Here is an 18,380-nt window from a genome sequence, read left to right as displayed (position 1 = left end):
GAACATAAGTTACCGCGTGCGCTGAATCGGCCGCGGAAATTTCAACTTGCATAATGTTTTTATCTTTATCTTCATACCTTGGGATTGTTCACGGTTTAGATCCGTTAGTTATCAGGGGTGGAGGTGGAGCTGTGTTACAAGGAGAAGAACAACAAAGGAAGTAACCGGTACAGTAGTGCCGAATGTCAGTAAATGAATGATGACTGACAGCAAACAAGTCACTATTTTACCATGTTTGAGTGATTCCGTCGAGCTAAAGTAACAAAATCAAATTGACCTTCGGAATTTGGAGGACCGAAATGATGAACTCTAGCCAGGTAACTGTGTAAATGAGGGAGTTTTTTTCCAGTTTAACTTAGGGTATCTGGATGTAGCATTTGTCAGAAAATGTACTTTTATCGGCTTTTGACTGCATTTTTGTTGCATGAAAATAATGCCCAGAAGACATATATTAAGACTATACACTAAGTAAATCCTTTCTAATTGTATGGCATTGTCTTTTAAGACAATGGAATGGACAAAAACATGTAGAACTTTATGAATGATGACTGACAGCAGATTTAGTGACGCAGACTATGACGCAAAACAAGCTTTGTACGTTCCTTTAGAGCCCCCTGCCCACATTTTTGGAAATTTTGAACAACAAAAATGTCCAATCAATCGTTTAAAGTTTACACTTTATATCAGTTACATTTATTTAGTTTTTAGTGATATAAAATTTGGTATCTTCATAGAGTGAAGGTGGGGTGCCCAACATTACCAATTGAGGGTTGTTTTATGTGATAGCTAACGCAGCAATATCGTGTTATAGCACCCGACATATTTTTCTTTGAAAAATCATACCTGCACCCAGCGTCTGCCTCGGGCGCATTTCATTGGATGTCATTTAGCCCCCCATGCTGCAGGAAGCCGCGTGAGGTGGGGTGTTATTTCCTGCAATATAGACCAGTGTATATACAAAACAGGTGAGCACTCTATATCATGGCTAATATATATTAAGTGATTCTGTCTGAACAACATGCAAAACTTCATGAAAAGCGACTTTTTGGGGGCTATTGTGGATAGAAAAGAGGGCATGGTTAATTTTTTCGGTGGTATGTACAAAAGAAATACGTAGTCAATGAGGGACTATATCATGACTAATATATAGTAGGTGATTAAGTCTTAATGATTTTTAAGCATTCTGGAAAAGGGTTTTTTTTGGGGTGCCTTTGTGGATCGAAAAAGGGCAAGGTAAATTTTTTTAGGGATATATACAATAGAAATGCGCAGCCTGTGGGAGGATCTGTCACGACTAATATACTAGGTAATTCTGTCTCAACGACATGCAGACATTCATCATTAGGGACATTTTCGGGGGCTATTGCAGAGGGGAAAAGGGAGATGGTTATCTTTTCCGGGCTATGTACAAAGGAAATGCGCAGTCTGTGGGGAGCTATATCAAGACTAATATAATTGGCATCTCTTGAATGATTAGCATCTCCAAAATGATTGCGATTTTTATTGTAGACATTTCTACACTCGTCTGTAAAATGAAGCGAACACTAGGCAGGTAGACCTATTTGCATCTACTGTGCTTGTGGTGGAGTTTTGCATTCCCCGTTCAGCCACTGCAGTCCCCGTTCAGCCACTGCAGTCCCCTAATAACAACATAGTATGCGCAGTAGCGATCTGCCTTCAAGGAACACTCTATGCAGATGTACACTAAACAAGGCATTCTTATGGATATACAACTTCTTGGTTTATTAACACGCATTTCGATGTAGTCACTAACATCGTTATGAAAGTGAATGACATCAAAACTTAAATGGGTGTAAATATAACAAGTAGAGAACAAAACTACCGTGTACAGTAAACCAAACTCACTCTGACCAGTACATCCACTGCAAATCTAACCACCCGCCCAAGACTAAGACCGGCCTCATCTCAACCCTCATTAAGAGAGCCAAACATATCTGCACCAACAACCTGGAGAAGGAAATAAATCATTTGCATAATGTCTAACCTCACATGAATGGATACCCCGCAGAGAGAGTTAACAAAAACAATCTGTAATGCCATGAAGCCTCCACCTCGTCAACAGCTGAGAGTCTGTGATGAAGGCCCTGGTATCCGAATAAACCTTTCATACATCAGCCCAACCAGTCAAAAAATTGCCCGCCTATCGAAACAATCCACAGGAATAGAAACAGCCTTCAGAAGCCAACCCTCCCTTAAATCCAACCTTTATGCCACATGAAAGAGGAAACCTACTAAACCCCAACCAAAGAAAGGAGTAGTATACAAAATTCAGTGTAGCTGTAACGAATCACACATAGAACAGACAGGAAGACCACTTGAAACCCAGGTTAAAGAGCACAAGTCATCTGTGGAAAAATCTGATTCCAAATGAACTACAGGAAGCCATCCAGATTAAGAGATTAAAGACAAGCCTGAATAAAGACCAGGCTATTTTCTTCCCCTCAGCATATGACCTGTTAATCCTCCAAACTAACCATGAACCCCACCCAACCTAATCCCTTAATCTCATAAGTGGCATTGACCATATACATCCTTTGTTCTTTTGTTAACACTTATTTCTCTACTTGTTATATTTAAACCCATTTATGTTTTGATGTCATTCACTTGATAACGATGTTAGTAACTACATCGAAATGTCGTGTTAATAAACCAAGAAGTTGCATATCCATAAGAATGCCTCTAAATGCCACTTAAACAAGTTACTCTCTGCAGATATTCGTAATGTTGCAGGTCAGGCCTTAACTGCAGACGTTGTATCCATTCCAAAAGGACAGCTGCATGTAGAAACTTAACAGTCGTCACCATACACACGAGGTGGCCATTCACACCACGGGTTTCCTCCTGTTCCTTAGGACACCATACAATACACGGTACCAGGCAGAACTATTCGATAAAAAAAAAGATGGGGTGCAATAATACGATAGCCATTGTCTTTGATCATAATTAATCTTAATTACTGATGAATTTGTGTTGGCTGTATATATTCAGTGGTTAATAATGATTTTATTTTAAGTCTTTTACTGTTGGTTTAGTTTAGGATAAATCAAGATGTGGCCAAGAACAAATTTGCAGATATCTGACATCAGGAGACCCCTCAACAAATTTGCTTTCGACCATATCTTGGTTTATACTAAGGATTGCCCAATTTTTTTTTTTTAATCCTGTTTTGTATCATTAAACAGCTAAATTAAGAAGTGTAACTGGCATAAACCATAAAGCTTAGATGATTAATTTGACAATGTTGTCTGAAATTTCCAAAAAATGTGGGTAGGGTCTCCTAAGGTGATCTACAAGACTTGGTTTGTGTCGTAGTCTGCACCATTAAGTTTAAAATTTAGAAAGTTCTGCACATTCTTATCCATGCCACTGTCTTACAAGACAAGGCCATATAATTTTTAATTAGCGTAAAGTCTTGGTATGGTCTGTATACTCTTTATGTTCCTCAGGAGTATATCGGTGGGTTGGTTGTTGTACTGTGTAAAATAGAGACAAAGATGCAGTCAAACATGGATATGCCCATTTTCTGACAAATGTAACATCAGGATATCGTTACCATATTTTGATTGATTGGCATTCAGAAGTTGTAAGGGAATAGTCCATCTTGATGGGCTCTGTGTATTGTTTTAAAGTCATCGCACCAGTTATGATGAATGTCAGAAATTTAAAATAAGACATGGAGTTCATCAGGATTAACTAGTAAGAGAATAATACTTGCTTATGGATAAGGCCCTCGGCAGAAGTAACATAAAACCAATGCTTTTTAACATAGTAACATAGAACTGATGTCAAGTGGATTTTTATTGCTGTGCAACCTGTTATTTTTTTATTCATGTTTTTGATAAATAATAGAACAAGACCTGTTGATATTGATGGCCTTTTTGTTAAGTTTGATTTGACCCCAGGATCATTCAGTTAATGTGACAAACAATGAAAAATGTAAAAAATATTGAATAAATTAATGTTACGTATGTCAGTAGACTTCTCAGAAGTTACTCGTATATTACATTTTAGAAAGAAGCAATACCTGACATTGACACAGGTAATATGAAGCAATATTGTCCTTTCTTTGTGCATAACCATTTAGTTTAGATTGTGTTCATCAGCCTTTTTTGTTTTTTCAGCTTAAACAGAAATTGGTTAAGTTGAAAGCAAAGCTAGCAGCCAAGGAGCGAAAACTTGAGGTAAGATAAGTTTACCTTGTAGGAATTCTGTCACATGTAATAAACTTTCACAAACTCTTGCTAAGTCAGCTGTTGCAAAACTAAAGGAGAAAAGGACTTTGAAGGATTAATACTAATTAAGTTCTTTTTGTGTGAAATACATAAAATAATTTTTTTTCCTTAAAATTCAGTTGGGTGTATATTTTGGCTTTCTTGTGTTTGAAAGCACAGCAACTTGCTCTTTGGTTTTGACAGCTGAAATCTCATCTCCAGACACTGAAGAAAGAATGTGAAAAAAAAAAAGCAAAGGAAATTGGAGGTTGTGGTACACCTTTTTTCTATTTATTTATTTATTTATTTTGTTGGTGTTTCATGTCGTACTCAGGAATTTTTTAATTTCACTTACCTAGACTTTTACCCATTGTTAACCCACATCTGATCAACTCTAGTGTAATTGTGCCACACCTACATGCATGCTTTTTTTCATTGACAGAGCTCTCATTGCACCAAATCCCATTTGAAAAAAATGCTACATATTATACAAATGATTGTTTCTACTTAACAGAGAGCTGGCAGAGTAGCGAAAGTCCGGGCACACGTGAAGAGCCGTCTAGCAGACCTCAAACTGACCGATACGAATTCTGCAAATGAATCTAGTAGAGATGGGAAAGTTGCTGATCAGAAAGAAACAAATTATGATTTACAAAACTCTCAAGGAACTGAGAGTGTGTTGTGCAAGGAGCCTATAAAGGGAAGTGGTAATGTTTTATTAGAGTTGCATGAGAATCTCATTAGTGGGTCAAAGACAAGCCAAAACACAGGTGAGTTGTGTAAACAGATTGTTATCAGGCATTCTCCAAAAAGTCATGTGTCACCAAATAGTCACAAGGTCTCCTGTAAACGCCCTCAGGTGGAGATTGAGGTCCTTCGTAATGCTGAATGTAACCTGCAGTCTGGACGTGGTTATCAAGACAAACCAAGCATTTTACCACCCGATGACTGTGTACTGGCTGATAACCAGGATTGCTCCGATGACACTGGCTGTGAAAATAAGACTGGTAGAAAATCACAGACAGAATACAGCCAGTACACCCCAGTCAAGAGGAGAGTGTCGAGGTCTCACCCAGGGAAACGCTTATCTCTCCAGCAGGACAACCAAATGAAAAGAAGACATGGAGAAAGGTTGTTGGCTGTATGTGGTTCTGGATGTACAAAGTCATCATCACAGTCACAATTGAGAGTTAATAATGATGACAATGAAGCAATCCCATGCTTGTCTAAGCAGAGTGAAACCCAGATGTCTTCACAACGATCTGTTCCACGTGTGGAATATGATCATGTTGTCACTGGCGATGAACGATGTGATACCTTGTTTGAAGTATCACGAAAGGATTGTAATGACAACCATTTTCTGGCTGGTCCATTGTCACAATTAACTCCCATTGGTCAGACCGTAGCTCATGTAGCTGTGTCTTCGCAAGTTACAGCCCAGACTTCAAAAAACAATACACACTATGGTACTGAAAGGCCTTCATATATAGAGGTTGGTCTATCTCCTGAGACGGTCTTTGATGATGTGCCCCAAGAGCAAGAGAAAGTGGGAAGTATGACAAGTGACAGTCAGCTGTTGTCAGAATCCTCTCAGTCCACTAGGAAGAGAAGCTACAGAAGAGCAGACTGGCAATGTGTGGTACCTCCACGAAAATCTGCCAGACTAGCAGCCTCTCATAGATGTGCTGCCCTGGACCAGTCCTTCCTACAGGCATTTTCACAGGAGAGCCAACTTTCCGAATGCAATTATAGCCGTCCAGTACTACTGCCCAGATGGCATGAGGGGCTTTCGCAGGTTTTTCTAACACGAAAGAGAAAACGGTCAAGAAAGCTATTTCCCTCTTTACCCAAAATCATCATTGAACAGCACTGTTTTGATGCAAACTTTGTTGAGTTCTCTCTGCCTGCTGAAGATTTCAAGGACTTCCTGCCACAGTTTACAAACAGTAACCAACACCAGGAGTGTCACCTGACAGCTCGAAAGGGTATCTCCATAGGAAAAGATGTCATGTCATCACAGTCTGTAATCACGAATGAAAACGGAAAACTTTTCTCACATTTGTTAGGATCGGTGAAAGAGCTGAATGATTCTGAAATATCTTTTGAGGAATTCTCACTTCCTGTGGAGGACTTTGAGGACTTTTTATCCCAGAAGGTGACTTCAAGTTCTCCAACTGATTTTTCAGGAATTTCTGTAAGAGCTGCAACATGCATTGAAATAGATTCCATCACTAACTCATCTGTGCCTAAATCTTCACAGATAGATGAAAATGTAATCCTTAATTCTCAGCCCGCGTCAGAAATCGGTCCTGTGACCTCAAAGAATTATAAAAATAGTTTCCCAAGAGATAATAAGACTCCTGTTGCAGAATCTTTAAACCCATCCAGGAAAGTTTTGCTGAAATGTACTAAAACCTGTGAGGATTATTCTCAGCAGTCAGGGACCTGTTTGATACAAGGACATAAGGAAAGTGGATCTGGCGGAACAGGGAATTGTGCACAAACGTTAGATGACAGGGACATGTCTATTTTCTCATCACCTGCAAACTTGCTGTGTGTACAGGAATGTGCTAACATACAGGAAGGCGTTGAGGATCATATAGAAACAGCTGCTTTGAAAGGTGCATATTATCAAAAAAGAGATGAACCTCAAGCTGCGAGTACCACTAATGATTTTCATATTCAAAATGACCATATTGAGGCTGCTGTGTTGAAGCCTTGTGCGCAGCTTATACCTGCTGAAGTGTCAGCATGTTCAGAACAGGAACTAAATTCAAGCCAACTATTAGTTATTCAGGAAACCCAGGAACTGTCCAATGATAACAAAGTGAACATTGACTCTGAAGATGAACACCACCTGAATAGGCAGGATGACAGGTGTTGTAACATTACCCCATTGACAGCGAAACTCACAAAACATGGATTTTCAACTCTAATCACGGAAACTCCTGACAACAAGGACTTATCTATTGAGTCACAGGTAAACAAAAATGGGGGTGAGATACACGCAGACATGTGGGATGTCAAAGACAGCTTCAAGGTGAGTTGCAGTAAAAGTATCCAAAGTATAGGAAAAAAACAGATGTCTTAAATTTTGCTATCTGCTCAGTCTGGAATTGTTATTTCTATTACATGAATGATGTTTTGCATGCAGTGTGTTGAGACAGTTGGAAACATAAGAATTGTTAGAATGCTGATAATTTTGACATCAAAGAAATACATCCAGCATGGCATCTTATGATATAAGATATATGCAGCCGCAGTCTGAGCATACTTAAGGTGCTAATTATATTTTTACTAAAGATTGTGAGCTAATTCCAGGTGGAATTGGATCTGATCCATTGCTTGCTACCTGGGAAACTGGAAGTAAATGACGAATGGCTACACTACATTGTTGTGGTTGGAAACTCAGGAATGTCAGTATGGATACAGAAAGCATCACAGTGGGAAAACTTACAGAGTTGGTCGGCTACACAGGTGAGCATTGAATACCTTGAGCAGAGTTACTGAACGCATAGTAAGGCTTTGTTTCAAGTTTAGTAATAACAACCTGTAAGGATAGACGGAATCATATGATGTATTAAAACTGAATATTCAAGAGAAGAATGTGTTGTTTGTATGGCAGTTTGGTAAGTGTTTTAGATACATGTACAACTGTTATTTACTGTGTCTAGCAAGACAGCTTAAAGAAAATGGGTAACATTAACTGAACAGGTGTATGGGTGTGGAGAGTTGCTCATAGCATTTGCTATACTCTTTTTGTAGGAGATAACAAGTGCTACAGGCTTTACAGTATATTCCACATGCAGTTTGAGTTTGTGTTTTGTCCTTGTGAATAACCACATGGATTGTTCAACTCAGGCCTGTCTGTTCTCTTGTAAACTGGATGGTTCTAGCCTAGGACACACCCTACTTCTCAAAGCTGATGGAATACACACAAATAGGTTAGCATACTGATAGTTATCTCCCTTTATGTTGCGTCACTGCATGGATAAAGACAATAAAGTGTTAAGACGATAAAGTGTTAAGAAATATCTTAAGTAGTAAAATGAATAAATAACATTTTGTCTGTTGTTTAACAAAAATTGGATGTTGATTGGATTAGTAATAAAGCCACATGTTTTTCTGGAAATAACATTTTCATATATGTATGAGCAGTATGTAGACGACAATAACACTGTGCCCCAGTTGAAATATTCTTGCCTCCTCTCTGACCATACATGAGAAGGCCTGTCAGAAAGTTGCGGATGGTTGTGGGTTCCCCCGGGCTCTGCCCGGTTTCCACCCACCATAATGCTGGTCGCCATCGTATAAGTGAAATATTTTTGAGTACGGCGTAAACACCAATCAAATAAATAAATAAATAAATATTCTTGTATCCACACAATAGCTCAGGTCAGCATTTTCCTGATTTGTGTGTGTGTGTGTGTGTGTTTATAATAGCTGCTTTCATAATGTTTCAAAAGATGCAATTTTAATACATTGACCTAGATTGTGACATGTTTTTGATAGGAATTATGAATATTATCCTTCACCATAAACAGTTTAGGTTTTCTCTGAGAAGGTCAGGTAGCAGTCTAGCCCCTGGAGGCATATGGCTTTGAGTTACATTTCTGTATGTAATGGGAAACTAATACATTGAGTGAGTGAGTGCTTGGGTTTAACGTCGTGCTTCTTAAACACTGAGGACACTTGGTCAGATAGTCTCCACTAGAAATGGAGACTATCTGACACTAGGTCAGATAGTCTCCATTTGTAATGAAGTTGCAGTCTTATGTAATCATTTAAATTTGATGCATTTCATTGTATTATCACTGGGAAGTCAACCTGGTATGTACATGTATGTATAAAGCTATGTCTATTTCAGACTGATAGGCTGTGATCTGGGCAGGGGACAGTTCGTTCTGGGAAGATTTAGTGTGGACTCCAATAACTCAGAGGTCAGGAAGCATTGCATAGTGGACTGCTCTTGTGTTCCTTTAGAGACAGCTCCAGGAGAAGTGCAGACAATGTTACCACTGGAGGGCAGGCAGGCAGCACTTATTGGATACAGTCGGGACTTTAAACTCCACATATGGTACTCTAAACCTTTTTACACTGGTGGAGTGATCCATGGCAGGGTGGTTGAGATGTTTGCTTTTCAGTCGCTACATCTCCCTATTTGTAGGTTCCAACCTATGTGAGACATGGAGTAGACTTCAGTGTGACTGTTTATTTTAGTGATGTTTTTTTTTTTTTTGGCTTTTACTGATTGGCACCATTCATCAATACTGTGAGAACAGTATATGCAAGCATACATATAGTTTAATGATTTTCCTTGTGTTGTATTAGCTCAGCAATAGGTGTGGCTTTCATGTACTATTGCTGCAATGGTCAAAGATTGTTTTCTTGAATCTACAAGCACGTATGCCTGATAAAGTGAGAGTGTACACAGAAGTAGATGTATATGTAACATATAGCACACCATTCTGCTTACCCATTTCGTAGGAATCATGAGGTTGGTCTTCTGCTCACTACTGTTAACTTGAACCCAGTCCCAGAGGCTCTCACAGGGAAGGTGAATGTGGTAAAAGTGACAGAAGTAAAGGTAAACCATTTCTTGATTTTTACTTTTGTATAAGTATTAAGATCTGGTTACTTTTGGCATTTTTGATACTGCATGTATATGTTTATTTGATTTTTGCTTTAATAGCGCCTTTCTCAAGAATTTTTCACTTATTCAGTGGCATTCAGTTATATGGGTGGAGTACCTGCAGTACATATAAACCATTGACCTTTGGTGAGTTACTGGCAAACTTTGCCATGTATGACATGAATGCTTGTGGCCTCCAGCAAACTTTATGCAATGCCACACAAGAGATCAGTGTTTACTACTTACAGCCAGGCCGCAAAAGTAGTGAAAGAAGAACCTTTAGATTTTCAAGAATTGAATGGAACCCACATCTTATGAAATATTTGATGTTTTACTTATACAATTGTTTTCCAACTACTGTCCAGGTTTGATCTATATGAAATGCTGTCATCATGGATTGTTGGCCAAATGACCATGAAGAAACACAATCATACATGTCTCATTTACTCTCATATGGAAGTGTGAAGAACTGAAATCCCATCCAAATGAATGATAGAACTAAAGTTTGTACTACTGACCCTAGAGAAGCTGTATACTCCATTGACATTTAATATTTCTTTGTTTACACTCAGGGACTAGTTTATGTTGTATTAGTGAGATTTGAAGATTCTGGTCCAAAAGGATATGTGATGGCTGTCAACCCAAGCACTTGCATCTGTAAAATCCTGCATTGTTTTGACCACAAGTGCAGTCCTAATGCAAACAGGTTTGTATGCATATTCACTGGCTTATTCCATCTTTTACTGCGAGAAAGTCTGTAATAATTTTTTTTGGCAGATTTTTGCATACATTTATAATGGAAGGAATTGACAATGGTAATATTTAAGCAGTTGCATGTATGTACAATGTGTCATTGTGGATGAAAGATGGGAGTTGTCAGGCTTGGGTATGCGGTTAAAACATACATTAAAACATACATTGAGTGTGGCATAAAACACCAATCAAATAAATAAATAAACATACATTGTCGGAAGTGATGTCCCTTTGTGTGAGAACATTGCATTATATTTCTTTCCAAAGCAAAATAAATGTAATGTGGGAAAATTCAGTGAGCAGTAAAATTGTCTTGGCAGGAGACCTGTAATGGTAATGCAATCACTTTAAGAGGTGTGTGCAAATTGTAAAATTCCATCAATCAGGACTGGTATTCTGCTATTTCAGATTCCTGGGTAAAATAACTGGTAACTGTGTTGCTGATGGGATGCTGAAATCCTGGGATAACACACAAATAACTCAGTGGAACATGTTCACTGGACAGCAAGACGGATGGGCATCGATACCACAGACAGCTGTGCAGATGGCCTTCCACAGTCATAGGCTCTATGTGGCAGAGAAATCAGGCTGGGTGCATGCTGTATCCACTTGTTGAAACATATATGTTTCACAGCGATCTCTGTATAGCAAGATGACTGCGGCTTTACTCTATATATTCCTGCATAAAAAGTTAGTATGATGTTCTTTGGTCTTCCTGCACAAATGCATGATGTTCTTTGCTTATATGAAACAATAAAGTTTCATTGTCAGCCTATTTCTTTCTTTTTGTTGCAAATATCTGTTGGGTTTTCCAAAGGAAACTTCTCCTGCTCTCGCTGTTTGTGGATCCTTGGTGACACAAACGGTAGTACTTCAACATAAACTGTTCAAGACCTTGCTTACTCACTCATAAAACTGACTTCCATTGTAAGAGTGAAAAATAGGGGAATTTTGAGTTAAGAACTTCATCAGTAAAGACCAAAAAGTTGTACTAGGTCATGTAACCTGTCAAAAATGTAAGGCAACTCTTTTGGACCCCATTTGCTCTAACATTGGTGTCTAAAAAAGTTTAGAGTAGACAAAGGATGGAGAAAACGGAGGAGCTCTGAACTTGAGAAGGAAAAGACGTAATCGGTAAATTAATGTCAAATTAATGTCATTAAAGGTTTTCCAAATTTTTTCATAAGTCATATCATAAAGTAGGACTGTTTTGTCTTTGATGACAAAAGAGCTCCAACTCTACGCTTCGCTATTGTTGAGTATAATATTAAACAACTCAGTCAAATCAATGCACAGGAAAGCACCATCTTTATTGTATTTCCCTAATGCCCTATCATCTCAATAGATCAGGTCTTCGGATCATGGTTTGCACAGTCTAACATTCATGTGAAATTCGCTTCCCTTTTACAAGTATGGTGCGCATATACATGTATGTGCATCATGTAGGAATGTTCATCAGTAACTTGCCAAAGGTTGATGGTTCTACTCAGAACCAGTTGCCGCCCTGGATACAATCAAATACACAGTCAGTTTACACCTAAAGTTAGAGGACGTGCTTGAAATCGCACATTTACCAACTGGACCAAAGCTGATGTGTGTCAAAAGCAAAATCATGGTGTAGGAAGTACTGGAAATACCTGCAAGGCTGGTGTTTGATGTTCTTTCGTTGTATAACTACACCAAGGCAATCATCCACTACAAATTAGTGGGATAAGTTGTATGATACTATAATTATTTTTCCATAAATATATGCGACCTTGTGAGAGGATGAGACGGCATATGCAAAATGTGTGACGAATGAGATGTAATGATTCGTACACATATTGCCATTATATTAATCCCTCTCAAATCTGTTTGTCTTCAAACATGTCATCAAAAATACAGGCCAAAACTAGAGTTAAAAGGTGACAATCAGGATTTCATATGTATGAAAATAAGTATCCCAACATGAACATCTTCAAATATGAAGAATAAAGAACACTGTCAGCATCAAGAAATAGAGATACTGAAATCGTATGTTAACATGGCAAGTCATTCAACAGCTGCCGAAAGAGTATCACAACTTTTAAAGAAGACTGAAGAAAAAAAATGAGTTGACGTATTACAACTCGAACCAGTCATCCACCAACTTGGAATTCTTAAATATTTAAATTTTAAATTCTGGTTTTCTGTATATACAGGCATTACTTCCTAAGCTGATACATTAATAAATTGTACAAAAATTAAGTCATTAAATAATCACCCAAAATATGCCTAACTGTTCTACGTTTTCTTACTTGATTTTCGTATTCCATTTTGTAAATGTCCTCCACACAATAGAATCACTAACCCTTATCTTGTTACTTCTTGTTATACATAACACATTGCTGCTCAGTGTGCTAGCTTTAATGCACAGTCTCACAAACTTCTACCCTCGATTGGGGTGCACACTGTGAGGGTGTCCCCAAAAAAAATCTAGAATCTGGTGACCATCAATCTGAATTGCTGAGTGTTCTCTTGGGATATGCCTCCTCTCTCAAAACTTCAAATGAACCTGCAGTAATCTCTTCACTGACCTCCACAATGTTTGGACTTAAGCCTGTAGACTGTGCCCTCTCGTCAGAATAAAGCTCCTCCAACTCTTCAGGATGTACATTAGCACCTGAACGAACTAGGACCACACTCACAAGGTGCTGCATGTGGGGAGGGCTGTGGCACCCTCGGAGATATGAGAACAAAAAGCTGGTTGCATCATCAAGAATCAAGCCAGCTTCATCAAGGAAGGGTGTCCTGGGTGATGAAGAAAGATCTGTCATCAGCAAAGATGACATCAAGACAAATGATTTACACGGAACCTTGGAACATGGCATTACGCCCAGTGGCTTGCATGCCGGAGGGGAGAACTCAACTTTATGAGTGAGTGCCCTAACACACATGGACCGTTTACAAATGGCCACATGGTTGCCCAGAGTGGATCGCAAACAATGAAATAGGACAGGTGTATTCTGACTAAACTTTCCTCCCCTCACAAGTTTTAATGTGATGCTTGAAATCGAAAATGTGAAAAGCTGTACATTTGTACAACTTCAGCCTATTAAAATGTTCTATTATTTTCATTTTCAACGATGAGTTTTGTTGTATACAATAAACTGTACCATCTAGTAAACCAATAACTTGGTGAGGTCCTTTCCAATGATATATACTGATTGTCATAAATGTATGCACCTGTATATGTACATATATGCAACCTTCTAAAGAATGTGTCAACATATCCTAATGGCGTGATTACTTAGATCTAATGAGTCATATGATTTGTACACATACATGTGCTTCTCTTTCACCTTTGTTTTAACCATTGCGTGAACTGAAACTAATAAATAACACTAGTAAATAATCACACTTGACAAATATTCAATGACCAAACACACTCAGTCTTGCATACACAAAATAATTTACTGAATCCGGAAAATATTGATTTTAACAAACTTATTCTGTGAAATTCAAACAACTCTTTGCTGTTAGACTAGAATAATGATTATTTCACTGATGAGGTACATTTAAATATATTGAATATATCTTGACAAAAATAATTAATTTATTTATACATATATTTCCCGCTCGAAACGCCTTTTGCCATTCTTAGAAAATAGTATGCTGAGTTGTTTCCTAACTGAAGTGAGGAGAGAGTTTTGGGATACGTGTGGTTCATCTGGCATCATGTCAGGACTGGGTAAGATCTCTATACGGACGTCATCATGCCCCACACATGGAGAATTCTTCACAGTGTGTGCCCAGTCTCCTGACACCTGTACAATCTCCTCCTAAGAAAAAGAATGGATATTATCAAGCTCCAGTTAGCTATGAACATGTGATTATTATTTTGTGTGCCACACTCTTCAGGAAGACATAGTGAGTTGAGAATTTATTGTTTTTTTTCGCAGAGATTAATAGCAGTTGTAATGGAAAAGGAAAAGTAAAGAGTTTTAGTTGTTCTGAATGGGGGGAATGTCAACAAACATCTTTTTATAGGTAGCCAAAACATTTATGAAAGAAATACTGGGTAGCCTACATGTGTGTGTCAATAGACACTTGATTGGACTGAAAGTCCAAAAAATCTGAATACTGACCTTAAGAGGGCTTTGGACTTTGCGCCAGTTATGCTTGTGTCTGTCAAATGAAAAATTAAACAAAAGTTTACTCACATTTCACATATGTTGTCTGAGAGTACCAATAATATTGCTTGTAAGAGCATGTAAATCACGTCTAAAACTGCATTGTAATCCAAAAAATTTGTTTATGACACTCAGGCTACTGTTTTTTCCTACAGAGTTCACACAGTGAAATGTAGCTTGGGTACTCATTTATATCCAGAACTTTGACAGCAAGAGGTTCAACACTGATCTTTTTTTTTGGGGGGGGCAAAATTTCAAATGAACTTGAACCATGCAACTTATAATCTAAAGAGCTCCAATACTCAAGTTCCAATGACTTGAAGAAATTGAGGACTGAGATAATCTGCATTAGATTCAGAAATTATATTCAAATTGGCCAGTATATCTCTTTTACACAGAAAGGAAACAGTTCTCTGGTTTAATATTTCATTTTATGTCACTATTCTTATGTCATTCAATAACAGCTGACTTCACCTATTGCTGATGTATAACCAATGAAACCTACTCTTAAGTTTGCTTTTTTCTACTCATGTCCAGAAATATATAGGAACATTTTTTTGTAAAGGTCACTAGAGTTGGATTCATTAGAGTCAGAAAAGAAAGCCCAGAAATGAAGCAAGCATCAGTAGAAAGATTAGGATTGTAAGGTGGGCCTTATGGACAATCTGATCATACATGTATATCACCACAAGTAATATAAAGGTCACCTTAGAGCACCACCATGTCCTGGGATATCCAGACTTGTGACAGGTATCACTGCAACTTCTGCAAACAAAACTCTCACTTTTGCAATTGTTTAGCCATGGTACTGTTATATTGAAAGTGTGAATTCATGCGAGACTGGGAAAAAAACCCAGCTTTACCAGTTTAATGACTTTACATGGTCATGACTCAAGAAAAAAGGGTTTATAGCATCTCCATACAACATCATAGATGACCACAGCAGTTATTTCTTAGGCACAGCAAATTGAACTAGTCAGAAAATATGTTCTATATATTTGTAATACACCAAAGATGTTAGCCGCTTATTTTTTGTCTATTTTTCCTGCACTGAGCTGAAAATAAGGTTTTAAATTATCTAAAATATCTACAGTTTTGTTTTTTATTATGACTGGAAAATGGTATTTTATTGTCATGACTGTTAAGAGTGACTTAAAATTAAACTGGGGTAGCCAATAATTAAATCTATAAAAGTAACACATACATGACCAGTTAAGTTCCTTACTTACCTTCATCAAATGTACTTGGTAGCTTGTCCATATTTATTACCACATCAGACACGTTTTGTTCTGAGGAGTTCCTGGGTGGATCCTTTATCATATTTAAAAATTTATGATACAAAGGAGTGTATTTTGTAGCTAGTAAATTAATGCCATCTTCCAGCTTTTGAATTTCTCTGTTGCCATTTTCATGTCTTAAATATGGCCCCATGTCAAAATTTGTATCTTTGTCAAAAAAGGCACAGTGTGTGGGCCAATCATCCAACTCTGTGTTTATATCATTCATTTTCATTTTCAACCCTGTTGATGAAAAAAAATAACAAAGATTATATATCCAAAAAGGTCAAAAAACATAAGTTACATGTAAATTATATGGAGAAAGCAATATAATTTTATGTAATTTTTCTAATTTAACTTTTAGTTTTTTTTTCATTTTCTCTGATTCCGATTAATTCAACCTTATATGGCCCTTAATGATTTTTGATTAATTTCTTATCAGACATACTTAGCTGTTAGCATCAAATTGAAAAGGGGGGCTCACTTGGTTAGCGCAGCGTGATGACCCAGCAGTCTCTCACCTATACGGTCGCTATGAGTTCAAGTCCAGCCCATGCTGGCTTCCTCTCCAGTTGTATGTGGGAAGGTATTCCAGCAACCTGCGGCTGGTCGTGAGTTTCCACCCACCATAATGCTGGTCGCCGTTGTATAAGTGAAATATTCTTGAGTACAGTGTAAAACACCATTCAAATAAATAAATAAATCGAATTAAAGAGTATATTTTAAGGTCGTTAAGTGCTTCTCAAAGTGAATTTTTATGGGCCAAACTTCTGGTGAAATAGGCCGATGTACAACGTCAGTTTAAGATCAGGTTAACTTATTAAACCTGTATTAAACTAAAGGGAATCGTTTTCCTCTGGGCATATACAATATATATAATAGCGAAAGTTTGTGAATTATGACCAGTCACCAGTGTAAAGTTATTACCAGCCAGATAACTTGGAGATGCAGGATACCGATTATTGTAGCCAGATAAAGATATCGTTAAGTTGGTAATGGATGAACTCCTACTCTTCTTAGAAGACATTCCCCAATAACGGCAACAGAATAAATCGTCTGAAATTTGAAAAGACAAACAATATAGCCTATCAACTCAAATGGCAGTAAAATACTCAGTAAGAGACGGTTAGATTTCTCTGTCACTGACAGTCATGCTGACAAATGCTGCTTGCATTCGTCTTCCCCACCCAGGTCTAATGAAGCTTACCATACGTACGACTTTGAATTTATATTCATCCAGAAAGATATAAATTACCATCCAGTGTATATGTCTTTGTGGCTGTATTTCATATTTTAAAGTTTACCCCAAGTTTACCTTTTCAAAGTTGGAAAACAAGATACCGCTGCAGCAATGTCAAAAAAGGCGTTTGATTGGTGCACGTGGTTGCAAGTTGCCTTATAGATTAACCAATCATCTTTCGTAATTGTTTTTCTAAAGTTTATTGGTGGGATATGTTGAAAAAGAAGCATGGCACGCTTGTAAAGTGCCGCTAAATAAGTCATATTTTCTTTGTATCATGTATTAGCTGATATTGTGTTAATCACAGTCTATTGTGTACCTCCACCATGCTTTAACTGTTAAATTTTTTGCATTCCTTCTGTTTGTTCTTGTTATTTTTTAGAAAATAGCATGCGTAATTTAAGAGATAACATGTAAATATTTTCATTTAATCAAGTTAGTGCGATATCCAGCATTATGTAGATTACGAAGCTTGGCAGCAAGATGCATGCAGGCCCGACTGTGTAGGAAATAACCTGAACAATTAAACATATATTTTGGGGATGATAATTTACCGACGTGAGGTCATTCTGTTATAACTGAACAAGTTGTGTAAGTGTAGAATAGTATATTGATTTTCTGTCAAGCATGTTGTATATACCTACTTCGTAGTCTAATTCTTTCTGCGAAAATTCCCAGACATAAGTTACTTGCTAGGTGGCGAATTAGACCTACATACTTTGAAAATATTGACGCCCGTTGTATTTCCACGAAGCCTTAGAAATGTTCGAATTTGCCTTCTGTATATGTGTTTAACATGGCCTTCATTTGATACACAGAGGTTTTCCTTTTTCATGAATCTTCTGCCAGATTGTTCCAATGAAATCTTGGCCTGGGGAACATGCAGAATGCTTGCTTTCGGCCCAACATTTTCCATTGCAAATAAAACGTGACGATTTGCTAATCTACAAAATTTTGGCGAATTAACAGCCTAGAATATGCCTGCTGGAACACTATATGCCAACATATATCAAAACTTGTTCATGACATGAGTATGTTTCCTTTTATATTATTTACCAGGCATTTTATAATTAGCGCATGACGTATATATATAGT

At 37.6% G+C, this 18,380-nt stretch overlaps 2 protein-coding genes across 4 annotated transcripts; one reads left to right on the top strand and one right to left on the bottom strand.

Annotated features, from left to right (window-relative positions):
- Positions 1 to 44: 44 nt before the first annotated feature.
- Positions 45 to 11,388, top strand: LOC135471031 (uncharacterized). Its single transcript, XM_064750083.1, has 9 exons — positions 45 to 317; positions 4,143 to 4,202; positions 4,747 to 7,272; positions 7,554 to 7,709; positions 7,998 to 8,176; positions 9,100 to 9,309; positions 9,720 to 9,819; positions 10,437 to 10,570; positions 11,026 to 11,388. The coding sequence occupies exons 1-9, from the start codon at positions 300 to 302 to the stop codon at positions 11,231 to 11,233; spliced, it is 3,591 nt and encodes a 1,196-aa protein (XP_064606153.1). The 5' UTR covers positions 45 to 299; the 3' UTR covers positions 11,234 to 11,388.
- A 2,642-nt stretch (positions 11,389 to 14,030) lies between these two features.
- On the bottom strand, positions 14,031 to 17,386 carry LOC135481783 (uncharacterized). 3 transcript variants are annotated; one of them, XM_064761485.1, is made up of 6 exons: positions 17,361 to 17,386; positions 16,973 to 17,101; positions 15,998 to 16,288; positions 15,476 to 15,533; positions 14,724 to 14,763; positions 14,031 to 14,417 (listed from the first exon to the last, which is right to left on the bottom strand). In XM_064761485.1, exons 2-6 carry the CDS (start codon positions 17,070 to 17,072, stop codon positions 14,196 to 14,198), a joined length of 711 nt encoding a protein of 236 aa, XP_064617555.1. In that variant the 5' UTR covers positions 17,073 to 17,101; positions 17,361 to 17,386; the 3' UTR covers positions 14,031 to 14,195. The 3 variants fall into 3 exon arrangements, with proteins under 3 accessions (XP_064617555.1, XP_064617556.1, XP_064617557.1); XM_064761486.1 differs by lacking the exon at positions 17,361 to 17,386 and adding an exon at positions 17,253 to 17,352; XM_064761487.1 differs by lacking the exon at positions 16,973 to 17,101 and having other exon boundaries at positions 17,253 to 17,361.
- Between the last annotated feature and the right edge of the window lie 994 nt (positions 17,387 to 18,380).

The sequence above is a fragment of the Liolophura sinensis genome, chromosome 1 (genome assembly GCF_032854445.1).
Source record: "Liolophura sinensis isolate JHLJ2023 chromosome 1, CUHK_Ljap_v2, whole genome shotgun sequence".
NCBI lineage: Eukaryota > Metazoa > Mollusca > Polyplacophora > Chitonida > Chitonidae > Liolophura > Liolophura sinensis.
The sequence above is the reverse complement of the archived record's forward strand: the minus strand, read 5'-3'. Positions and strand labels throughout refer to the sequence as shown.